This window comes from Meleagris gallopavo, chromosome 14, assembly GCF_905368555.1.
Source record: "Meleagris gallopavo chromosome 14, MGAL_WU_HG_1.1, whole genome shotgun sequence".
Lineage (NCBI taxonomy): Eukaryota > Metazoa > Chordata > Aves > Galliformes > Phasianidae > Meleagris > Meleagris gallopavo.
This window is the reverse complement of record NC_139417.1, coordinates 15,910,347-15,936,500: the sequence shown is the minus strand read 5'-3', so window position 1 is coordinate 15,936,500 and position 26,154 is coordinate 15,910,347. Positions and strand designations below refer to the sequence as shown.

The 26,154-nt window shown below is 45.1% G+C and overlaps 1 protein-coding gene across 12 annotated transcripts in view; it reads left to right on the top strand.

The window, feature by feature from the left end:
• The window catches only part of FOXP1 (forkhead box P1), a 341,328-nt gene that overhangs the window by 182,531 nt on the left and 132,643 nt on the right, over window positions 1–26,154 (top strand). For all 12 annotated transcript variants that reach the window (XR_014886272.1, XM_085235545.1, XM_085235546.1 and 9 more), the window contains one exon: window positions 9,876–10,057. Coding sequence is in view for 11 of the 12 variants with exons in the window: in XM_085235545.1 (XP_085091671.1) it covers window positions 9,887–10,057 (171 nt within the window). In the remaining variant the exon portion in view is untranslated. The remainder of the gene's footprint in view (window positions 1–9,875; window positions 10,058–26,154) is intronic.

The following is a 26,154-nucleotide window of genomic DNA, read 5'->3' as shown; positions in this document are numbered from 1 at the left end:
GATTTCAGCTCCTTTCTTCACCCTTTATCTGACAGATGCCTGGCTGCACATTTTCCTCTGTTGTCTGTTGTCCTGAGGATGCAAAGAAAGACTGCAAAGGCTTTATGTTTGTTATTGTTTAAGGGGAAAAAAAGTCCTCGATGCACAGAAGAGTTAACAGGATTTCACTTGATCTGCTCGTTTATGCAATGAGTAATGCGAGGTTGGTAACAGCAAATTGTTGTTTATAAGCAAACATGGCACTGTGTAAACAAGAAATGCTGGTCCCCAACTGGTTGGATTTCATGGTGGTCAGCAGCTGATGTATGTAACGTACAACCTTTCTGCTTCTCGAAATGTCAGAAGAATGACTATTTGTTTGTCTTGAGTTCTTCCCAGCTGTTTACTCTGTAATGCATTTGCCTCAACCTTGATTCCCTAAGAGTGGCCCCTTTCTCCTCCCTGCTCTGTTTACATTAGTCCTGCCCCGAGTGTCACCTATGAAATCTGTTGATTATTCCACCTGGTTAATGTTAAATTGCTCTTGCAAGATGATGTGTTTGTTCATAAACACAAATGCTGGGCCCCTTGTTTACTGTACCCATGGCAGCAATCAGTTATTAAACAAATATTGCTTTGTTTGCGGGTGTGAGCAGCAATTTATCCTGCAAGGTCTGGAAAAAAAACCTTTAAATGCTGGGATTTTGATAAAGGAGAAAAAGGGGAGCTTGTCCCTGGAATGTGCCTGAAACTCACTTTGGTTTGCTTTGCTTATCTTTAACTTGGGTGAAGGGGCTAGAAAGATTAGCAAGTTGTTTGGTTTTTCCAAGAGATTTCCTTAGTGTAATGATATCTATCCAGTTGTTTGCTTTTTTCAGAAGGGAGAGAGCACTCCTGCAAGACGACTAGCACAGCGATAGCCGGCTGGTGGCTAGAAAATCCTGCATGGAGCAAACAAGGAGTTAGAAGGTCTGGGACAAAGGTATAGGGCTAATCACCCAGGTAATCCCCTAAAAGAACAGCCTTTGAGTTGTGCGTGGTGTTGGTCGGAGCTGTGTTGCCTTCCCCTTCCCTGTGTCTGGCTGGGAGCGATGCGCGTACCCTCTGCGGGGTTTGAAGAGGCAAAGCTTTCGCTTTTAGTTTGGAGGTGGTCTGGGGAGAAGCTCTGGTGTGAGAGCAGAGCCATCTGAATGAGGAGAAAATACCAAATCTAAAAATGCTCTCTGCCATTCCTGCAAGTGAGCTCTCGTGCTTTTTATAACTGGAAAACAGCATTTACATCTGCAAATTTCTGTTTGCTGACTGTTTGCTCTTCGGTTTCTGAGAGTCTTAATTAGAGAGCACCGTCCTGGTCGTTGTTGCTTTTGGGTTGTTTTGCAAATGAGCAAGAAAACACACTCACACCATCTTTGTTTTTCAGAATGATTGTTTATTATTGTTTCTGGCTGTGGCCTGGATGTGGAATGCCGGGCAGGACCTGTTCGCACCAACAGTGCATTGCTGGGGCTTCACACACAGAGGGAATAACCCTCCTGGTGTGACCTTGAGGAAGAAAAGTGAAATCTTTCTGCACGAAGGTGGTGGCTGCTCCTTTCTGTGTGAAGTATCGAGAAAAATACCTTGAACATACATTTCTAAAATGAGAATGCTGAGCTGGACCCTGCACTTGCCGTGTCGAAGCAGTGAAGCAGTGCCTGGCTTCAGGGTGGCTTTGGCTTCTACAGACCGGTGGGGTTAGAGGTGCTTTGGTGGAGATATGCTGGAGGTGGAATTGTAACTGCTCAGCAATCAGCTCTGAGTTGCGTGAGGTTTGCAGTCGTCTTACTGTCTCGCAGTCCATGCTGCCTCATAAACTGACCACATTTACGTATTTATTACATGCAACTTTGCCCTTTTGTTGAGTTGAATATTTTGTTCACCTTCTTTTCTGGGACAGAGCCTGAGAGAGCTCACGTTGCACACAAACCAACCCTGAGCCCTCTGTCCCACCCCAGAGCCGCTGTGCCTCAGGGACCCTGCAGTGGGGCCGTCCTCCTGCGGGCCAACTCCTAACAGTGCTGCTCTCCCAGGTCACTTGGCAGCACTTGTGGAGGAGCGTGGTACTGTGAAACCTGAGTTCTGCTTTGATTTGGGTTCTTTTTTGGGCTTCCCGTTCCTTTCCTTCCAAACAGGTGATGGTCCCGGTGATATTAAGGATGACTTTTGTTGAGCTTGTGGCAGACGGGCGGCTCTGCCCAGGAGGGGGTAGGAGCTCACTCTGCTTGTGCTGCCACGTCAGTGGTGCAGCCCATCCACCTGCCCCTGCAGGCAGCCCAGCTCCGAGCCTTCTTGCTGAGGGTGGGTTTCCAGAGCTGTCCTTCTGGGTGGAGCTGATGATGCAAAGGGGGTTTGTTTAACAACGATCAGACTAGGAGTAATTTCTGCATGAAAGTGTTAAAAGAAAGGAGGATGCACAAAGGTTGTTTGGGGAAGTTAACCTGTCCGTCTTGTCTGCCCTATGCTCATGTCTTCAGCCAGTGTTGGGTTGTGTGAATGGCTGCAGCAAGCCATGCAGCAGTGTGGGCCACATCAGCCAAGTGCAGGATGGTTTCTTGTGGCTTTTGTATGCAGTCCCAACTCACAAGTTATGGACTGGGAACTGACACGGATTCCTCTAGGAGATACCTGAGGCAAAGAAGTGAGGCTGTTACCTGCACTGTTCAGTCTAACTGGGTGCACGAACTTGTCATGTGGATCAGCTCCGGCTTTTCTGAAATGAGCAATTGGCAAGCTTTTAACGCCCATTTCTTTGGGTTTTCTTTGGATTTGCTTGTTCTCCATTCTCACTGTTTGTGGTCAGCAGCATCCTCAGCAGAACTGATTTCCTTAGGAGTACGTGCAGTGACAGCTTCTTGATGGTTGCTTGACCGTGATTTCACAGTAAGGCAGTGTGGTACAAGTGGGTTTAGGCTCCTGGTGCTCCTTGCCTTTGCCCAGCCACAGCTGCCTTAGATTTCGACTCTTGAAGAGCACCAGGAACATCAGTCAGCCTTTTCCTGAGCTGCCTGCGAAGGATTTCAGGTTCCTGTGGCCCTAAAACAACCCAGTCTGTGCGCCCTACGCACCAACAGTGCGAAGACGTTGCGTTGTTGTGCGCAGTTAACAGCCCCACAGTTGCGGCTGCCTGCAGGTAGGCAGGTGGAGGTGGCTGCTGGAGGTGGGCATCAGCCATGCTTGGTGCTGAGCTTGTTGGAAATGCAGCTTCCCCCTGACCCGGGAGGGAGAACAGCCGTGTCCTCCCAGTGCCCAGGGTGTGAGCTGTGTCCCTTCCCGGGGTGCAGACGGACGCAGACCTGAGGATGCGCTGTGGATAATCTCGTTTATTCTGCACCCTTTTCCAAAGTGCTAAATGGAATTTCAGATTTTAGATATGTCTAGACATATACAGTGCACGATAAAGTTGATAATACATTAATCATTTTTAACAACAGGTAATATGCATAATTTATGGTGTTACAGTGCTATCTTTTTTGATATTTATGATGGATAATGCTCAGTTTTTGCCCTCATATTACTGCTTTAAATTATACCACAAGAAAATTAATGAGAAAGTAGATTTATGGGTTTCATTTGTTTGTCAATTCGGAAATTAATTGGGTGTTAATTTTAGCCGTCCCTCATCAGACCAGGTCTTTAGTATGTGTGCATTACTTTGCATTCATTGAAGCCTACCTCCCATTTACTGTGGGTCACTAGCTTTGCATACATTAAAATAGCCCTCAGGCTCATTCTCTTGATTACTTTTTGAACTGCCATGCATTCGAAAATTTACGCCTTTCTGTTATAATTATGAAAATTCTGTATCGGAAGACGATGCTTGCATAACAGCAAGTACACAGTCCTGCTCAGCCATGTAAGATCATATAACAAATCCCAATGCATTTTTGTTCTAATCCTAGAAAATAGCACTCTTGACAATCTTTGTTGTGTGAGTTTTATCCTTTGAAATTTCAAGGATCCATTTTAATGCACTGAATTACCTCTTTAAGCTGAGGAAATATCAAAGGATTTCCCCTTGTCTCCATCTCTTTGTTCCCTCCTTCCTCACTTCCCGGATGCGATGCGCTCTTCCCTCGCTCCCGATTTGCCTCTCTGAGGAGCACCGTGGTTGGCCGTGGCTCAGCATGGCTTTGCAGGACAGCAGCCTGACTCACTTCATGCCTCGCTGTTTTGCTTCTTACAACCACCCCTACTTGCTCTTTGCAGCCAGGGCTCCTTTCCTGTGCCCCTGCTCAGCTCAGCAGGCAGGAGTAGCGCTAGGTGAGCGGCCTTCAATGGAGTTCCGTCCAAAGGTATCCTATAAAAGTATCTGTAGTTGTTACTTAGTACATAATTATACCTGAAAAAATACACCCTGTCAGCAGGAGAAATGATGGCTGCTGAAAACTCCTCAGCATGATGGCTGTTCACCCATCTGCAGTGAGGAGCTGTGGGGTTTGTGAGCTGAGGAGCTGGTGAGCTCGAGGTGAGCACTGGAGAGAAGTCATGCCATGAGTCGGGGTGCCAACTTCAGACATGGCCCTGGAGGTGTCACCTGGAACCAGTATTGCCCAGTAAACCAGGGCCCACCTGGACAGCTCGAGCTCCCTGTCCTGCTCCTGTGCTCATTGTGGCGGCAGCCCTCGAGTGGTTCCTGTGAAGCTGGCTGATTCACAGCTAATTGTGACATGCTTTAATTTAGTAAATGAGCAGCTGAACATCTGTACGCCTTCCCCCACGGAAGATCAAAGCCATATCTTACACAAGGCTTTTAATGTCCACACGTGAACGTGGTTTTACTGAGCCCATGGCTGGTGGGATGGTGCTGCTGGCTGCTCTGCTGACTTAGCAGCCATCGGGGCACCAGTGTGGGGGGTTCAGCTTCACCACGGAAAGCACGTTCCTGGAGAAGCTCAGCAGTGCTGGTGGTGGGACATGGAGTCTGTGGTGCTCGCCCCAGGGATACTGGGCCTAAAAGGGTCCGTCAGTGATGTCCCAGAAAGCCATCGTAGGCCCCATTGCTGATGGTGCTGTTGGGAGCACCAGGCTGCCTTTGTGCTTCCTTTGTACCGGTGCAATTGATAAGAAGCAGCTTTGCTCCTGCTTTCGTATTGCCCTGCCGTTTGTGCTCTGGAGCACGTTAGTTTTCAAGAGGCAAAATCCTGCCTTTGTAGCATTGCATTGCTGTGAAGTGCTTCCAAGCACTGTTCTGTTTTTGTAGTTTGACAGAGGAGCGCTCAGAAGTTAGTCCTGAGCTTGCTTGGGGGAACTGCTTGCAACAAACAGGTAAAATTTTCCCTTATTAATGATGCCTGTACGGTAGTGAGCCTGCTGGAGATTTAGGATTAATCTTGTCATTTGACCACTTACTTAAAGCTGATTTTACCACTAACTATTCCATACAAGTAGAAATATGTTTTATAAATCTCTGTTTAGCTTAATTTACACATGCTTTTATGGCTGGGCCAAGTTCTTTAAGGGCATTTATTCTGCTTCATATAAATAATTGATCAGCCAAGTTAATTTACTTCTGCCTGACTTGGTCAACCTTAATTAACTGCCCTGGAATAAAGACTGAACTTTTTGTTAGCATAAAATCTTTCACAAATGTGACAAAGAGGGGATGTGTTATGACAACGTTTTTGTTCTAGCATTGTTCCCAGGGGACAGAAATGTTGAATGAACTCTGTGTGCAGATAGGAGGTTGTGAGATGGGGGCCAGCCTCTTCTCCCAGGTAACTAGCGATAGGACCAGAGGGAGTGGCCACAAGTTGTGCTAGAGGGGGTTCAGGTTGGATATTAGGAAGAATTTCTTCTCCAAAGCAATCAGATACTGGAACTGACTGCCCAGGGGGTGGTGGTTCCCTGGAGGTGTTTAAGGAAAGCGTAGGTGCAGTGCCTGTGACAGTTGAACTGGATGACCTTAGCAGTCTTTGCCAGCCTTAATGTTTCTGAGATTCTGTATGTATTCAGATGAACCTCTAAATGCTAATAGCCAAAACAAAATCATCATCTGCACGAAGTCCAGGCTGTGCCTGGAAGCATATTTAAAGCAGGATGTCCCTGGTCCCAGGGGATAGCGTTTTAATGGTGATGAGACTCTTGAAAGTGTCCATTGATGCTTTTTGCTTATTGAGGAGTCTTGAAAGTGTCTCACCAGATGCCTCATTGTATGGGATGGCATCCAAACACAGCTGAGTGTCTGTCCTTCAGCCTTTCAGACTTGTAGGGGGCCCTAGCTCTGACGGGTGCATCACTCGATAAATCCTCCCTCCTGCTGACATTAAACAATGCTGCCTGATCTTTAGAAAGTGTACTGGTAGCAGAATTGCAGAAATTGCACACTTCATTGCCCACCTCCTGCCTGCTGATTTCCATGCTTAACCTTGCTCGTCTGAGCAGTCCAGTGGAGCTAAGGGATGTGTATCTGCAGCATCTGGTCTTCGTGATGTTAAAGACTTTTTAAAAAATGGATTATTAGCATTAGCACAGAGCATTTTCAAAATTAGGGCTCCTTCAGGTTCTTTCTTTTGACCCTAAACACTGACACTGGAATCCTCAGGAAGATCATTTTCAGTCAGCCAAAGTTCACATCTGACCTGTGCTCTTCTCAGTTCTGACTGTGCCCTCAGAAAAATCAGCTCCGAATCATCTGGGGGATGGCTGCTGTTGTCCTGCTGTTGATATGTGCCTCGCTTTGGCTCCTCTCCACCAAAGTTTTACCCCATTGCCTTGAACATAAGGTATTAAACAGAGATGGGCCAAACCCCTGTGGCTTTGGCTCTGCATCAATACTGGAAAAGGTTTTGTGCAGCTTAAGACCAGAATCTTGAAAAAATCGATCTCTGTTGTGATATTTTTAAATGAAGCTGACATTAAGTGATAGAACAACAGTTTGTTTAATACCAGTCCTTGGATTTCAGGATTAAATTCTACAAGAAGTTTGTTGTTGTTTATACTGCAGCTTAGCTTGGACCCTGAGTAGGGGAGAAACATCTTGTGTCACCTTTATGATCTGAAAAGTCATTCTGTATCCACCCCTGGTGTGAAATAGTGTAGATTTCTTATGAAAAAAAAGGTACTCATGTTGATAAGAGCCCATCTATTTTTAGCTGTTAAAATACATTTGTCTTTGCAGAATTGATACGAGAGTCGTTCTGCTTTGTGGAATGCATGAGACAGATGTGTTCTTTTGCCTTTCACTTTCTTAAGTCGGAATATCTTGTGTGTCATGGAAGCTTTTGTGGAGTACAGTATTTCCTATCAGAAATCATTATGCATAACGGCTTCTTTGGTACCATTCTGCTCACTTTGGGCTGCTCTCAGGCCAGAGTCACAGTGGCACTAGGGACAGAGCTTCCCTTCAGTTGCCACAGGACGGAATCGTGTCGCATGAAGTCAACCTTGATTTGCTTTTCTCTTTCACGATTTTGAATGACAGACCTCACTAATAGGCTTCTGCAAGGCCTGCTCCTCTGTGCTGAAGTGAGACAATTATCTCAGCCGTCCTCGGCGTACATCACCTCCGCTCATTTAGGTGTGCTCAGACAGACAAATAATAATCATTCTTGCAGAAAGCTCTCGCAGGTTGATTTTCATGACATGACGCTTAGTGATCAAACCAAACTGTGATTATTTATGTCAGCTCGCATTTGACTACAGTGAAGAAATAAACAGCTTTATCTTTACTCCCTTGAAAATCCTGTTTTCCATTGAGGGCATTTCAGCAGAGTAGATTTGGTTTCTATTGGTGTCCAGCTGAAGGCATATTGAAGTCAACTGACTGTAAATGGGCATTCTTAAGTGAAAATTCGCTCAGAGATGTTCACTTCTGCTTTCAAAATAGTTTTTTTTTGAGCGAAAAGAGCCTGAAAGTGCAAATCATCCCAATTTTCTTCTTAATGTCCTAGAGCTTGCTTTCAGCCTCCGTTCCTAGCAGTGCTGGCAATGCTGCTGGGAATGCTGGGTGGCCTGGCTGCTCATGAGGGCACTGCCTGTGGGACTCGGGGTGTAGGACAGAGCCTGAAGTCTGTCCTGGAGAAAGCTTTCAGGAGCTCAATGATCTTCTTGTTACCATATCCTAGAAATAATCCATCCTTTTCTCAGTCCTGTAGGATGGAAAAATTGGAGCAACTGCTACTGTTGTTTCTTTCCAGGAGCATTCTGCAGTCCTCAAGGCAATAAATAATTTTTTGATCAGTTTCTTTGTGAATTATTTTCTGTGACCTGGGGATATTTTGCTCAGAAGAGAAGCCAACAAGTGGTGGTTGGGCACTGGTGGATCTGCTCCATGGTGCAGTGCATTGCTCCTCTGCTGTCAGAGCATCTCCAAGCTTTTTCCCTCCCCTCTGTAGTAGTTTGTCCAGGTTCTTGCCTCCAGTCAATATGTTGCATCAGAAGAGTTTGGGAATGAAATGTCCTTTTTTTTTTTTTTTTTTTTTTTACTGTTTGAACGTACTGCTTTTAACATCTCTTTCCATGGTGGTACCTGCTGGAGGCCCTGCAGCCCTTTCTTTACGTGTCCGTGCCCAGCTGGGTGCTCTGCCTCAGAGCAATGCATGATGGTGACATCCCAATGAAAACGAGCCTCTGGGTTTCACTTGATGCAGTCTTACCTGGTCCTTCTCGTGTGGGATAAGGGAGTGAAATACTCCACTTTCTGTTTTGGGCCTTGACCCTAAATTCAGATGGAAGGAAAGGAGTTGCATGAATTCCTTCTTGATTTATCTCTGGTTTATGGTCATGACTGCTGAAGAAGTGATGATGGAAGGAGTCCTTGTCCCCAGCCAGTGCTCCTGTGAACTTCCTAGGAAAGTTATTTCTCCTGGTGCTTTTCCATTAGAAATGCATTGTTTTTTCTCTCCCTTTTGTATTTTTTTTTCCCTTGTGTGTCAGAAGGGATATTTGTTCTTCCTCTTGAAGAGGCAGAGCATGGACAGAGGGAGGGATGGGCTGGAGGAAGCACGTCAATTACATTTAAATCCTGTAACTTAGGGCCCAGCAGGTGGAAGTGCCCATAAAACAGCTCATCAGACTTCTCAAAGGTAGCAGTTTGCAGCTGGAAATTGGCATGCGTGCTTTGCTTGGGGTCTTGTTGTGCTCGAGTCCTGCCAGTTAATTCACAGAAACACGCGCGAATCCCGAGAGACCCAGGGTAAGCAGTTGGGCAGACCTGCTCCAAATCCTCCTCCTCCTCTTTGTGGGAGATCTTGTCCACCAAGAGCTGAGGGCAGCGTGCTGGCTGGCTGAGAATAGCTGTAACTACCATGATGGTATTAAGTCAAATACACAGTTTGCTGCAAATAAATCTGAAGGCTCTTTGCTGTATTGCCATAGTGCCTCTAAAATCAAGAAAATTGCCAAAAAGACTATGAGCAGCTGAAGCAGTTTGCTCCAGAACATCCCACATTCAGTCGAAATTGCTTGATAGGAATAAAAGTTGGGGATGAAAACTGAAGTGCTGAGCGCTGCTTCCCTCACCTGCCCCTGCATACCGTGTATCAGGTTCTTGATGTTGTCCATCACGTGTTGCAAGGGATGACTCATCGTTGCAAGGGAGAGCATCCAGATGGAACTAGAGAAGTTTAATTATGGATTCTGTGTGTTCGTTTGAAAATATTTTTTTTTCTCTAAGGGGAAAAAGATGTTGAGCAAATAATACTATATTTAGAACTGATCTTACTTACTAAAATTATAGCTGTACCAACAGATAAATAAACATAAACTAGTAGCATGAACCATTAATGAAAGATAAATCGTATGAAGGGAAATGAAAATGTTTACAGTTTTGGCAGGATTTAAAACAGGGCATGTCTCCTTATATACAGCAACTGTTTTAACAGCTGCTTTTTTTTTTCCCCTCCCCTAAATTATTTCAGGTTTTTGAGTCATGATGCAAGAATCTGGGACTGAGACAAAAAGTAACGGTTCAGCCATTCAGAATGGAGCGAGCGGTGGCAACCACTTACTAGAGTGCAGCCTACGGGAGGTGAGATCAAACGGCGAGACACCTTCAGTTGAAATTGGGGCTGCAGATTTAACACATCTTCAGCAACAGCAGGTACTGTAAGACGTATTACAATTTTCCTACCGACAGAAAAAAACACGAAGCGTTTAACGTCTCCCAACCCCTTTGTATTTGCCAATCAAAGGATGCTTTTAGGACCTGCCTCCCACATTCTGTACATTTTTGTCTGTAGAGGATTGCAGTCGCTGTGTACAGGGGAACGTTGGACTTCTCTTCTTGGGGTTCTTTTGGATCAGGGCTTACTCCCGCTGCCTGAGTGTGCAGAGCCTGGTGGCAGCAATCGGGTGAGCCACCGTGTACAAATAACTGGTTTCCCAATTGTGTCACTGGGTGGAAAACACGCTAACGTTAAGTTTTGTTTTTGCAACAATTTTTAATATAACCTAGCAACCTCTATCAACAGAATGTTTTCTATTAGAGAGAAAGGCCGTGGAGGTATCTGCTGTGGCAAAACCCTGGGGTAAATAAATAAACACCCCGTGCGTCAGTACTCTTTTCAGTTCACAAGGAGCAACAGAATTACGTGTCAGCGCTTTCCCTTTGTATTTTAATTAGTGTATTTTCTGGGAAGTGACCATGTTCACCAGTATGAATTATCCCTATAATGCGTTTTGTCTTTTTTCTTGATAAAATTTTGCAGCCCTCTCAGGAAATTTTACACTGAAGTGCTGGGCACGTGTCATTAATGTGTTTGGGAACAAAGGCAGCGGTGGAGCCACCGTGAATACACTTAGCCTAACCCTCACTTTCTCTAATGCAATAAGCATTCTTAAAACCTTTTAAATAAGCGATTGGCAGCTGGTTAAGGCTCCCCTAAGCGTACTGTGATCTTTTTAGCTGGTTGTTGAGGAGAAGAAAAACCTGCACTCAGAAACAAAGCAAACTTGAGGCTTGTCGAGGAGCAGGGGACCTGGTTCGCCAGCCTAAGACAGAAAGCTGCCGTAATTAAACGAGTCAGGAAAACAGATGACACTAAAAGCGCAGACTTTGGTTGTTTCAGTTATTTCCATCGTACAGGTTTTTACTTGAAGTGAGAATACCATCAGTGAGAAAATCACAGCCATGCTGAATTCATTACTGCAGTAGTCACACAAAACCACGGATAAAATTTCAATAACTGCAGGCCACAGTTGAGTAAACAGTTGCACTGAAACTTAATTCCTGTTGACTTTTCCCTCATTCTTCGCCAGGGGCACATTCTGATTCGTAGTGCAAAGACAACAGGGGTTACAGCTTTGATTAATATAGGACAGTAGAAGAGGATTCGAACAGTAAAATATGTTCAACGCAAAGGTCTCTTCTTAAAAAGGCTTGATATCAAAATGAGTTAATTACGCTGCCTTTCCATAGGGGCACGGTGGAATTTTCCAGTGCTGCTGCTTGTCCGCTTTGTGCACAGTGAGGCACAGAGGACACAAACACACACGTATGCACACACACACACATGGAGTAGGGCACTGCAGACCAGCAACATGCAGACCTCTGCTGTTCCTCCTATGCTCCCCGTTCCTAATCCTCACCATAGCACCAGAACCATGTGCACAGGCTGTGTTGGCCAGTGGCCGCCCATGCAAGCAGTGACGGAGCGGCAGGATCAGTGAGTGCTCCTGGGCACAGCCAGGGCTGCCCTGCTGTGGCTCTGCAGCCCCAGCTCCTGGTTGCTCATCCTCTGCCAGCCCAGTGAGTGCATTCCGTCAGCCCTCTGTTCTCAGGTGCTTAAAAGACCTTTATGTTTTGTGATTGGATCTTGCTGCTAATTGGTTCTGATGGGTAACTTTCCAGTTTCTTAGTTTATCTTTGAAAGAGCAAGTCGATTGCGAAGTTTGAAACGCTTGCTCAGAAAGATCCGATAACAAAAGAGTAATCGGAGCTAGCACAAAAATATCAATCTTTATGTTTGTAAAATATTTTTAAATACTGAAAAGAAGAAAAACCCGTTGTTTTCAGACAGCTAATGCAAGCATTTACAGATACACACGCAACACGGAGCATAATGTTTAGATGTTTCTCCATATACAACATATGCTCTCAGGTCACTTAACAGAATGCGTTCTACAGAACGCTTCTTCAATACAAATGAATGAGTTCTGAATTAAACAGCTATTTCTTAAAAGCATTTCATTCAAATCTTTTCTTTTTGCCACCTGGCACTTGTTTTGTCTGAACAAAATCAGCGGCGCTCCTTTGGGCTGTGCTGCTCAGGGTGGTTCTGAGCACGGCTGAGCGGCGCAACGCGTACAGCTGCTCCTGCAAAGCATCTGCACCCAGTTCTGGTTCACATTTTTTGTTAAATTTATGAATTTATGAGAACTAATAGCTTTGTTACGATGAGAAAGGAAAACAGAAATGCTTCACATTTTTTAGGATGCTTTAATGGGTCTACAAACTTGTAAATATTTTATCATGGAAATCTGGAGCACTGCAGATGTTCCTGTGTCTGAAGGAGTGACGTGCGGTGCGAGCTCTCTTGTGGCAAGTGCACGAGGGCTCACAGGGCACGTTCTGCTTTGCGTGTCATCTCTGGGTACAAAGAGGTGGAGTGGTGCAAAATTATTTTGGTGTTAGCAGTCTTCTAAAATGGAGCCGTACAGCTCACACTGATGTTTCTCTTTGTAACCGTGAAGCAAGATACTTTCCAAACAGCAAAAACGGTACAAGTGGCTCCTTTGGGACCACCTATGGAAGAATTGTATAAGAATGTAGATATGTGGGGGAAATCAACCCCAGGCCTCACCTAGGAGGGAAGGCAGACTTTCTTATGGGATTTTGGCACCTGCTGGAGTGGGAGGAATTGCCTTCCTGTCACTGCTGGCTCCACAGGAGGTCGGCCCTATGCAGAAGTGGATGGCTTATGGCAGAGTTGAGCGGAATGGGCAGGGTTTTTGTGAGCTCCTGTAACACCTGGCATAGTCCTGAAGATCCCCTGGGTCATCAGACTTTCTCAGGACACAGAAGCGGGTGATTGGCTTCAAGTCAGGCAGCAGGGCTCATGAACTTGCTTCCAGGGTGCCCACAGGGCCAGAAGTGAGAGACTGAAAGCCCGGGAGCGGGGCACCAGGTACATCTGGCAGCATCTCTGGTGACTCCTGGGCACCCTTCAGAACGCGTACGTGGTGCAAAGCGGGTGCCAGAGCCAGCCACGAGCTGCAGGTCAGGCTGAGCCAGGGAGGCTGGGGCAGAACGCATGTAGTGATGGGGCAGCTTGGTTACCAGGGAACGAGAAATAAAGTCGTGGGGACAGACTGCCTGTTAACATAGATGATCACAGCTTTACCCGCTTCAGTGGTTTCTGATGTCTGCAGAAATAGAAGGCTTGATACTTTAGTTCTAGTCAGGTTTTTTTAGCTTATAAAATAAATATTATTTATTATGATGTATTTTCATCCTTGGGACTGTTCATTAAAGTGTTCTTCATGTTGTTAGTAGAGAAAGAGTAATATGAATTGAACAAAGAGAATGATTATGAAGTTGAATGCTGATAGGCAGCAGCAAGACACCAAGTGCTGTGCTGCATGGTGGCAGGAATACAAACCTCCCTGCATCAATAGCGAGATCCACTTTGATACTGTACCTTCAAGTCCTGCCCCCCGAGTGTATTAACGTGGGATCTTTTGTCTAACCCAGAGTGCTTTTGAACTTATAGGAGAGATGACTTTAATAGTAATTTGTTGACATATTAGCTACGGAGATTGCAAAGAGTTTATTCTGCAGAACTGGCAGGCTCGTATCAGTGTTCGCTTAAGGAAAAAAACACACATTGCTGTTTTGCAATTGCTTGCGTTTATTGACAACCTGCGCTGAGCAGGCAGAATTGGAATGTTTGTATAATGTAAACCTATAGCTTGTCTGATGAAGTGTAGTGTACTCTCAGGTAGTGCATAGATTGCTTGATAAGAGGGGTTACAAGGTGACTGTGTTTATGACAAACCGGAACAACAATATGGATGCAACTGGTACCTGGAGAAACAAGTTTATGTAAGGAACTGTCGGGAAGTTTCTTGTCTTCACTTTTATCTGTGAGCTGAACTACACTCATTATGAAGTGTCGTTTTGTACTTTCTGGAGAGTAAATACCATTTTTGCATGTATCCACAAAAAAAAAGTTGTTGCATATAATTTTCAGCGCATCCTGGTTTGTATTTTTTACTCTTTCATTCCATACAAATGAGAAGAACAGTTTTGTTTATGTACAGGACTAGGTGCTGGTATCTGTGCCCAAGCCAATGCTTTCTTCTCAGTCGGTCACACCGACTGTCCTTGCAGTGTTGGTGGCATCACGTGAAGATGTCACAGCTTTGCTCTTTAGCTGCAGTTGTTTCAAGAACTGTTGAGATGAGAAGTGTTAGACTGAGGAAAGCAAACCCCAGAGGGAGTATGTGGCTTCTTCAGATTTTGTTCTTGTCCAAAGGTGAGGAGAATGTATGTGAAGTGGAGGCTTGGTGTATTGTCGAGAGGTGAAAGAGACAATTAGGCTAGAGAGAATTCTGACTGTATCACGGTGTAAATTAAAGTAATGAATGCTATGGTCGTTTTTTAAATAGGCTGCTGAGTTTCATCTTTTTTCTCCCTTGAGGAGAGGTTACAAACTGCATCAAGAGTTTTATGGTCCCATTGATCATGGTGTGGACTTATCTCCTCCGAACAAAACTCTAAACCAGATCTTAGATAAAGCCTTTGTTTCGTATTGACATAACTGGGTTAGACCGAATTTGTTTGTTAGACTTTAAGGGAGCGTCCATGTTGAGTCATTTTGACCAAAGAGACATAAAGCCTAATTATTAAACTGCTGTTGCTATTGAAAGAGCCACTGGAGAGTGTAGTTTAAACTACATGCAGGCTATTGGGAATGTGTCTGATTTTGCATTGCAGTACGCTGATAATTGATGATTGCATCATGAAAAGATTGCTGCGTTTGTATGGCTCTGCTGTTGTATCAGAGAATGTGAAAACCAACTTTATGCTGCTGGTAACTTCGTGCTTTTATCATTCAGACTTTTCCCTCAAGTTCTCCGATCTCCCATCGTTGAATGGAAGGTGACATGATGTCTTTTTAGTCATTCAAATCTAATAACTTTTAATCTGAAGGTTAAGTAGTGAGATATAAACTAAGAGATGATAATATCAATTTTATGTTCACTGAAGGGCACAATATACCTCTTTCTAGTAGAGGGAAAATTGTGCGTAAAATGTCTTTTGCTTTTCAATGGAAAAGCTGTGGCTCTGAGAGCTTAGGAGCGGAGCAGCGCTGGAAAAATTAAATAAGTTTTAACATAGGCTGGCTACCTTGCCTGGATTTTAGAATCGGTGATTTTTTTTTCCTTAATAATTCAATTTTTAGTTCTCTTGTCAATGACCCATGCTGAGAACATTCTTGCAGCATCCTCTATCCTCGCAATTTCTAATGTCTTTGTTGTAAGTTCTTATTGACATCAACAAGCCTGACATTTTCTCTAGGTGTGGAAGGGAAAAGTGGGAACTACCACTTTGTTGCAGTCACTGAGGTTTTTTTTCTTGCCTTGTTTTATTTTTTATTTCGCTTCTGAGGTCTTTGATAAATAACTGCATAACTGAGTCCTCAAAGCACCTTGACATTGGCACCCCGAGCTCTGCAGTCTCATGTACAGGCATGTACGTGCAGCAGCTGGGCCATTAGGCGTGTAATCACCTGGGTTGTGTGCACAGCCAAATCCAGGAGTCCTCTTCAGACTGTGGATGTCTATTTCTGTATTTATTTATTTCTTTTTACAGTAGCTGCTTTTACTTTTAGAGGTAACTTAAAATCATGCAGTAATCACTTGGGTTTATGTGGGCTCTTTGAAGAGCTGTAGCTGCTGAAATATGTTTGCAGGTTTGTTTTTTAACCTCGCATCTCCTGTGAAAATTCAGCAACGGCGTGTTTGTTCCCAGCTGGTTTTGTAGGTGTGCTCTCTGCCCGTCTGTTTGCTTATGCTTACTCGTAAGCAAAAAAGTTACCCATTCAGGAGTTCTGTTTAGGGAAACCGCACAAAGGAACGCTTCAAAGCTGCTCACCAGCACGTGTGTACCTTGAGAGAGACACTCAGTAGGCATCAGATACCAATTAAAGCCTCTTTCTAAGGATTGATGTTTTTAAAATTATTAGAGACTGTCCCTCCTCCATTGATCTCCGTACTTAGGGGTGACCTAACAAACAGTGCAGCCAAACCTGTGGTACAGCGAGCTTAAAAGGGCAGTGTACCTGTTAGGGAGGGAGGAAATCTTTCATTGGCATGGAAATGTTCCCCATCCTGGCCTTTCTGTCACCAGCATGTGCCTAAAAGTAAGAGCAGCAGTGCTCAGTAAGGTCACGCTATGTCTCCTGCCAGTAAAACCAGGCATGTGCCTGAATACCTTGCAGAATTAAGGTGAAGCACTTTAACACAGAGTTGCATGCATTGCTGATACTTTAAAAGCAATTTAACTTTATTTAGGAACACACTGCACGCAGGGAGGTTGCTTGGCAGTGCATGCGAGCAGAATTGTGCTGGTTTCCACTAGCAGAGCTGTTGGTTTCAGTGGAGTTTTGTCTGACTTGAATAGGTTTAAATGAGAGCAGAATCAAACGCTGCGGTTTGCTGTGTTATGTTCTTCCTCCTGTGGAGCTCCATTGGGTATCACAGCACGTGCAAAGAGTATCAGCAGCATGGCTGTAATTTATAACAGTAATGGTGTAAATAAAGGTCGGGATACAAAGTAAAATGTGAAATGCATGAATACCCCATTAATTAAAAAAAAATTAACAGAAGGTAATTTGGGGATGCTTAGTGTAAATAGTGACATTATGTAATGACAGTTGAGCAGGATGAGTGCTGCTTGTTTTGTTGCTACATCCTGCATTTGTTCACCAGGCTCTTGCATTTTCAAAAGATTAAATGTATTTCTAACCTGCTTTAAATAGTGCAAATATACCTTTCTTTTTTTCCTATAAAAGCTATATATCGTATCTGTAGAGTGTCTGTAAAGTCAGTGTCATGTGTCAGACATTTCTGAAGCCTGGGGCAAGTGCCAGCTTTATTACAAGTTGGGCTTTTCAATTTATTTTTAATCACATTTCTTCTTTTCAAGATTTTTTTTCTGGGCTCTTGGAAGTGTGAGGTTTGTAAAGAGGTGGCTGGAGGGAGTCAGGCTGTGCAACCCATCCAGCAGCGTGCTGCAGAACTCAGCAGTGCAGTGCTGCTGTCGGCCCCCAGCCCTCTGCAGGGGCACATCTCAAGCAGACAGAGGAGCACAATGCACAACGTGGGTATAATTCCTCGTGTCTGAGTGCTGGCATAACCTTGGATCTCATTTAGTGACCGTAAGGATCGAGGACTGCTACAGACAGCAACATTCCTGGGCATATGGACACGCAGAGGACACTTGTGTGCTTGGAGATGGGCTGCACGTACTGACAGATGGGTGTATTTCTAATTGTGGGAGACCTGTTCTGATAGACCTTCGAGGCTAAACTAATTCCTGCAGGTGTGTTTGGGTCCTTCTTACCTTACTTCATTTAATAAGCATGCTTCTGAAGGATTTTGTTCTGTCCTAGCAAAAGGTGTCATTACTGAGGGGCGCAACAGGAATGTTTCCAATTTGAAGACGTGAAGAGAGCTCCCACTTTTCCTCCAGAATGTGAAATAATCAGAATTTTATTTCAGATAAAACCTCTGGGGCCGATACTTGAAAACTCAGCTTTTAGCTGCTGTTACACAATTTGCTGTGGGTCACTTAGCCAAATATTTGTGTAATGGTCTTTTTTTCTTTCTTTTTTTTTTTTTTAAAGTCTTGCCAAAGTTCAGGTGGGATTTCAGGCTTTAACAAACTGTACCTGGAAATGAAGTTAAGGAAAGGAAGGACAAAAACCTCTTCCTGCTCAAATTAGTGATCAGAGGCTGAAGGAATGTGGTTGTTGCTGATGTGCTCAGATAAATTTTCCTTAAAATTTCCTTGTTTTCATCACTGTTACAAAGAAAACCATGCCGTGAAAGAGATAGCATGATGTAGTAGCACTGCTAACCATCTCACAATCAAACTTGTTTCTAGCTGTGGGTCAGGTACATGCCAGAAGTGGGGCAGGGCTGTAGCTATTTGCTCCTCAGGGCTCTGGAGGCAGGGGGCGGATTCCCCCAGGACCTGCTGGCACCTTACACAGCAGCAGCCCTACAGCTTCGGGGTGTGAGCTGCTCTCTTAGATACAAAGCTGGGGCACTTACGTTTCTATGCTGTCACTGTTTCATATTTTTGCTTCCAAATAATGGAGTCATTCATTGGAGGAGAAAGGTCAGATGGGCATGGGGGCAGGTGAACGGGCCTTGTTGTGAAACTGTGGGGTCCAGCATCCCACAGGAAAAACAAGAAATCAAACGGGGTTTAGTTCTTCTTGTGAGAGGAGTCAGACCCTCAAAGTCAGTCTCAGCGGTCTCCATCAGACGTTATGTGGTGGCTGCTTACAGGGGATGCCTGGTCAGATTTGATCTATCCTAGGAGAAGCTCTGCTGTGGGAAGAGTGGCTGCTGTATGTCTTTATGTCGCTGTGTTGCGTTATGGACCCGCTCCTACAGCACAGTGCTCCTACAGCATGCAGCTCCTCTTAAAGGAAACTCAGAGAGAGGAGAGAGAGGTGGGTAAGTGTGTGTGGAAAGCAACCGTGTGGGATCTTGGTGGAAAGTCCACGTGTTTCCGATGAGGAGGCTGGATGTGGCACTGTTCTCTGACACTGTGCCCTCAGTTACAAGTTCTGTAAATGCAGTATTTTTATTTACTGGGTGCATAGGAAATTCTCACTGTGAACGTGCTTTGGGCTCGTTGTGTACGTGCAAGGCAGGTCGGTGTGGGTGGGGCATCATGCATGCATCATGCATGGGAACTCCATGCTTGGGGCTGGGGCAGGCTGCATCACGGGCTGCTCTGGGGCTGGGATGGACCCAGCCGTCATCCCAAACTTCCAAGGGGGCAGCTGAAATGCTTTGTTCGGATAAAATGGTCTGCATCCCCCATCTTTAATGCTGTATTACTGGTCCTAAAGAAAAACCCTTCAAGCCAGTAAACAACAAATAGCAGACTTGTCTTTTGTAGTGTTCTCGAAAGAAAAGTAAGATTATAACACTACAATGGGTTTTATTGAATCTAGGCATGAATTCATATTGAAGAAATAATCCACAGCCTCCTTTCAGTTTCTTGTCTTTTTAATTAGTGCTGGCAATGGGATTGTTAGCTTTTAAGATACAGTAAATACGAGCCTATTAATATTATTGAGCGTGCCGCTCCGCGAGGTACAGGGATGCTGTAACCACAGGTGTTTTATAGAGCAGCTGGCAGCGGGCTGTGCTGTGTGACAGACCTTCCCTTAGGGCTCAGCTGCTCGGATGCCCGGCGTGGTGGGGCAGGGTTGAGCCCTTTTTCACAACTTGGCAAGTTTAGGGAATTTAAAATACTTTCTTTTCCTTGAGAAATGATTCACCAATTCCTGCCATTATTGAGGAGGCTCTTAGAAGTGTTTTACGCTCGGCTCCAGCCCTTTAACTTGGGCAAGGGCTGGATTATAAGGGTTTAGCAGTGATTAGCTCTGTTTACAGTATTTTCTTTGCTCCGAAAGGTATGGTGTTTGCTTTGCAGAGAGGTTCTGTTTTTCAGAGTTTCAGCTGACCACCTGCTTTTTTCCCTAATTGATTATGAGGACAATCGCTAGGCACAATAAATAAAAGGTACGGTCTACCAAGGCTGTGTCGTAGGGCCTGCACGGCAACGACTCGTAAGCTGTGAGCAGAACTATGTGCCTTTCCCCGGGGCAGGGAAGTGCGTGCTGCGCTCCCGTTTGGGATCCTTCCAAGGTCACCGGGAGCCCGCGGTGGTGCCTTTGCTGGCTTTGATGGCCTCGCTGCCGCACGGCGGTGTGAGTATCCCAGCAGCAGGAGGAGCACCAGCCAGCACCTGGCTTCCCGCAGCTCTTTGCAGCTCTTTCGCCACTTAAGCACCCTAGTGAAAACTGAGCCTGTTGGGATCTTAGTGGCTGTGTTACCCATCCCAGCTGAACTTCCACGAGTTAGACGTGAGGAGAGCTCACAAAGTGAGCTCCTAGTGGCAGCGCTGACTGGATTTAGTTATTAAAGAGCGTTGCAGGAGAGATGCTGGAGAACCCTCACAGTTCTCCATCTCTGTTTATTCTTTGCGTCTATCACATTTCATCTATTGGTTCTTCTAGAAGACCATCCTAGTCTGAGAAGTCTCTCTTCTGTTGTTTTCAAGCTGGAATCTGATCTCTGCTGTCTGTCTTTACCTCACATCACGTCCCTCCATCCCCACTGTCTTGTATCAGATTGTCCTTGGAGCAGGAGATGAGCAAATGAGTGTGTCTTCTATGTAATTGTGTATGTCAATGATAAATCTTCTGAGGAGACTCAGACCACATGTTTCTGGGCTAGGCTGTGTCCCTGTATCCCAGGCTCTGGCCTTCATCAAGCCCCAAAATCTGAAGGGCAAAACAGAAGGATTGAAGGGGGAAATAAAACCCCAGTTCACTTTTAATGCACAGAGGCTGCTCAGGACCCCCGATAACAACTGCTGTCACTGCGGCTCCGTCACTCAGAGGCCATCGCTGCGGGCTGTGCCAAGTCTCTGTCGTCCACAAGACAAGACATCTGCAGTACATTTGTTTAAAGCAGGGAGATGACAAGCACTGAAACAGATGTTGGAAAACAGAGCAGCAAAGTCCTGTGCTGAGCGCAGAGCCCACCGGGCCCCGGCTGTCAGATGGCTGAGCAGTGCGAACGGCTGCTCCTGATCTGTGAGCCCTCTGCTTGGGGGTGAGCTTTGCCAGCATGCAGAGCTGCCTTTTCTGGTGCATCTGGGAAGCATGCATGGAGCAGGATCATCATTCAGCCCCCTCAGATGGGTAAAGCTTACCCACGCTGAGTGGAACCATTGGAAAGCATCGGGAGTGTCTTGGCATCCAACACCAGCATCACTCATTAGTTTGAATGAAAAGTCTGTGTGCAGCTTTATCACTGCTACAGAGAGTTTTATCACAATCAACATAAAACAATATTCCGTCTGAATCCTCTGCACCGTATTGCCATATAAAAAGCAGCTAATGTCTAGTGATCCTTGGTATATGAAGCAATTCAGGTTTATCACAAGCTGACAAATTATGCTTTGACAGCAAAGAATCCCTTTCGTACCTGATGCTCATGCTTCCTAAGACCAGCTTTTCACCTTCTCTGATCTTGTCTTTAGGAGCTGATCCCCTCATACTGGGAAGGTAGAGCTGGCGTTAAACGAGCTTGTGAGATGTGGGGATTGCTGCTACCTGCCTCGCACCCAGGGAACTCTCTCTGTCCACTGCACCCGAACTCTGGGAAAGCAGAGTAGGATTCTGCGGGCTGGCAGAGCTGCCGGCAGATGTGCTATCTGCTAACGAATGATTGTTCAGCACAATCCCATTTTCCTCTTATCCTGGTAGAAAGGGGGGAGGGATATATGCCTCTTCTTCTCATCTGTTTTTCTCCATCTCATTTTTCCTTTGTGATGTTACAGAGATGGGTGGTAGGCAACAACCTTGAAAATCATTATTGTGTTGCCCCAGTCTTCATAGGGACTTGAACCATTTACCAGAGCATTTTATGAAAGGACTGGCTCCCATATGTTTGGGTGAACATCACTGGACTGTGCTGAACCTCCTTATATCATTACTGCTTATCCAAAAGGATGAAAGGAGGGATGATCCAGGACACCTGGAGGGATGATCCAGGACACCTGGAGGGATGAAGGGACGAGAGCTCCTCTGTGCCTGCCCTGCAGATTCCTCACCTGGCCAGGTCTGGCTGTCCTGCAGATGTCCTGCAGATCCTGCGTCCAGCCAGGAGAGCCCAAGGGCTTCTTCCTGTCCCTAAAGCTGCTGCCATCTGCATGGATGGGCCTTGTGTTCAGAAATCCTGAGCTGGTACCCGGGCAGTGCCTGTGCCTGTGTGGTGTGTCCTATGCAGCCCTGCCTGATCCCTTCCAGATGGGCTCTGTTCTCCAGGTCTCCGTTCCCATCACACTGGAACAATGCAGCTGTGATGCAGGAGTTAATGTCTGCCAAGATGTGGAGCTGAGCACAGGAGGGAGGGGAAGTTAGGTGCAGAGGGAGGCATCCGCCCTCTGAAGTGGATAAGCAATGAGGGATGTGTTAGGTGTTATTTAGAGAAGTGTACCGTTATTATTTAGAGAAGCATATGGTTCCCAGGTTTGTGCTCACTGCTCCTGAAGGGGCTTTGTGACCCCAGGTCGCTGGGCAGAGCTGGCTTTGGGCTCAGCCTCGTGCCATTCCCTTGTACTGAGGCACGTCTGGTGAGACCAGAAGGCACTGCACCCGTGCCCTGGTGGCCCCAGCAGCACTGATCTAGGTTAGAGCTCCCTGTGCCCATCCAGGGGTGCAGGTCTGTGGGTGCCCCCCACCTCCAGCACTGCCAGCACCCTGCTTTTCCTGAACTTCCATTCTTCAGGCTGTGTATGTGGATTAAGAACCAGACCTTGGGCATCTCTGTTTCCAGACCCAGTTGTCCCTGCTGTAAAAGCCCTGTAGCCATGAATGGGCTCTTGGTTGACAACTGCAGGCCAGCTGAAGGCAAAGGGAAGATTTAGGGGTTTGCCATGGTGACTGAAGGTACAGTCTTTGGTCACAAATTCCTTGAGATGAAGCAGTGGGAGAAGCCTTTTTGAGCCTTTAGCTCAGCATGCACACGGAGAGGAGTTTTCTGCCCAGGTACAGGTGGGTTGAGTTGGAATAGGTCAGCACTGCTCCTCGTGGGAGCGTTTGTCCGGGGCCTCAAAAAGAATGGTTACACTGGAAAATATTAATAATAATTGACCAGTAGTAGAAGAGAGCTCTTTCTGTAAATAAACTCCAGTGTAATTAATAGCTCTGTGTTTCAGAGACGTGCATGCAGACGAAGGCAGGGATGCAGTGAGTGTGTCGGGAGCTGAAGGACATCTGCAGATAAGGGTTAACAGCCTTCTGAGGCTGAACTTGTGAACCTGGGCGACTGCTCGACTTGTTTGTTTCAGTAAAACTTTTGTCTCTGCTGTGTACGGGTTTTATAGCATGTGTCTCTCATTCTCCAGGAAACACTTCAAGTCGGGTTTTTAATATAATGTTGGTAGCAAAGTATGAAGGACAGAGGAGGTAACAGAGAAGGCAACTTGCTAATGCAAAAGCAGTGTACTGAAAGTCACTTTTATTTCTTATTTATAATCTACATGCACACTCTGGGTAATAGATGACAACGCTCATTCAGTACTTTAACTTCAAAGCAGAGAGAAGGCATGGATGACAGAGCTGGGAGCTGGAACACAAAGGTACTAACAACAAGAGGAAAAATGCCTGTTTACTGGATTGCATTTGTTAGCACGCTGTCTTCAGATATTGTTCCCCCAGGAATAGTGAGAATATGTGCTGCACGAACAATGATTTAACATCTGAAAATGGTACTTAAAGAGTTTTCTGTCTGGTAGTAATGTGATGAAGGCTTCTGAATGGAACCTGGGGACTTCATTTCTTCTATTTATCTATATGTCTCTCTGGTTTTAGTCAGCGGTAATTGCATATTTAACCCCTTAAACAGGTTTAACCCTCTCAGCAGCAACTTTTTTTTTCCCTTTGCTCTCATGTCTGCTTTTGTTACACTACAGCTGTGCCGAAGCATTCCTGGCCAAAAATCAGACAAACAAAGGGGATTTTGGAGAAGTTGTGGCCAGGGCAGTGCACCGAGCAGAGTACCAGGCTCCTCCTCTGCTTCTGCCTTTCCCTCTGCTTCCTTTTTAAGGAAAGCAGTGGATAATAGCAGCCACGGAAAGTGTTTTAATGGGATTCAGTGCTGCTGGGAGCTGTATAGCAGAGAATGAGAGCAAGAAAGAGAGCTGTAATGAGGGGGGGTGTTGCAGATAGGGCGGTAAATCAACAGGATGAATTTGCTGCTTACTTCAGCGCTCTACTTCTTTCCATCTTTCTCAATTAGTACTTGTTCTGGGGGGCTTGCTTAATAGCTTATGTGAAACAAATATTAACATAAATTGTTTAATTATATCAAAATCTTGAATTCCTCCAAGACGAAAAATTGTTTTTAGCTGTGAGTACATCTGCAATAAAACATCATCGAGTTAAAGTAAACGAGCTCTAAGGAAAGCCATAAGATTGTAGCTGAGCTACTTTTACAGTTTATTTTCATGGTATTTAAATTATGATACCAGTGGGTATTTTTAATTAGTGCCTCTTTAAAGTGTGCACTTGTCTACATAAGCCATGTTGGCAAATTTGACTCATTCATACAGCGGTTGCTGTAAAAGAGGCCAGCACAGCCTGCAGGAATTGGAATTAAAAGTTTCTGCAAGCTGTTGTCGACATGACCACATCTCATTAACTTAAAAAATGGAGATTATTTGCCTGAAAGCTTGATTTGACTAACAGTAATCAAATATTAGGCTCAGTGGAGAAGGAGGAGGAAAAGCAGCTTCGCTGTTGTGATCTATATGCTTAAGTGTTGTTTGGTTCACGTTAAATAGCGATGTCATATTTCTGCTTTGACACACGTAACGGGGGAAGAAATAAGGAGGCATATGGCTTTGAGAATAATCCAGGCTTCGTTCTGCTTTACGTTCTGACAGAACTATTTACCGAACTGACCGAAGATAAACATAATTTCTCTGATGATTCCAACAATAAGTAGTCAGAATTAATTATCTCGAATAGTTTCCACTGATTTATCAAAGTTTAAATACCGGAAATTGCTCCTATCTCGTTTATCTCTATCAGCTGTTAATAGGCATGAACCTTGAATCTGCACCGTCGTTTCACTGTTTTAACAAAATATGATCAGGTGGGCTGCAAAAATCTGCATCAAATCAACCGAAATAGAGAATTGCCCTTCTTATCTTGTGAGTTCTTTAAGTAGCTTGTAAAATGGAATAGCTGTGGAAAAAAAACACCTCTTTTGTGCTGTGCTTAGAGTAGGGGAGTATGAAATCAAAACAGCTCGGGAGAGAAGAAGGGTCAGAATTGGGTGTTTGGTGCCATACCTCGATGGAAGCTGTGGCACATGTCACGAAAAAACAGGGTGCAGTTAAACAAAAGAAGATAAAGTCTTGTGCCTTTTTATGTCTTTGAACTGCGAACATGTGCTGCATTTTACTAAAGGAACATGAGCCTTGAATGTAAGTAACTGGTTTTTGCATTAGGTACTCCCTGGAGGTAGCAGAAAAATATCATGTCCCTGCATGAAATGCGAATGTGAAATCTACCAGAAAGAAATATTTATGACCATTTTATGCTTGATTAGACTTGGATGACATCTGTTAGAAGACAGGGACTGGACAAAGAGAGAGACGCTCGGGGGCAAATGTTAACAGAGTTGTTTAGATGATGCTGGGGCAGGAGCGTCCATTTACTGCCAGGCAAAACATAGGAATTGTGTTAGCGAGAGTGCAGCTGACAAGAATTCGCTGTGATGGAGACACTGTAAACTGACTGGCTGGAACAGTAAAATGCAGCTGTTGATATTCACTGCACTGCCACGATTTATGGCCAGGTATCTCAGCTAAACACAGATACTGTAACTTGCAGGGAGCAGATGCATTAACAAAGTTATATAAATGTGAGTCAGCTATAAAAAAGCGACATCTCCACTTTTTAAAGTTGTTATTCCACCAGGCTGCACGTCCAGTGGAAAGGACTTTAAAGGAATAAAAAGGAAAAAAAAAAAAAAAGCAGGATTTTCTTTTTCTCAGAGCAGATCGTGCTGCTCTGTTGCAATGGACTCGGCCCTTTGCTTTCCCCATGCTGTTCCATGTGGGGCTTTTCCTCTCCCCACCCCAATCCTGCTCCTCCTCGGCCGCTCCTGTGCTGCATCTCACCCCACCGTGTCAATCTTTAACCCCAGAGCCGGACGGTGCAGGGCTTGTTAGCCCGGTGTGTTTCTGATGTGAGCCTGTTGTTTACCATCTCGGCAGCAGTGGGTTTTATGGCTGGAGGTACAAACACTCACTTCGCTCTGGGTCTCTTCCCAGCTTTCTTTTCCTGTAAATTTTCTCTGTCTGGAATGCTTATGGGAAATGTTATTTTGTTTTTGTTTGCAACAGCTCCGTTGTTTTGATTTTGT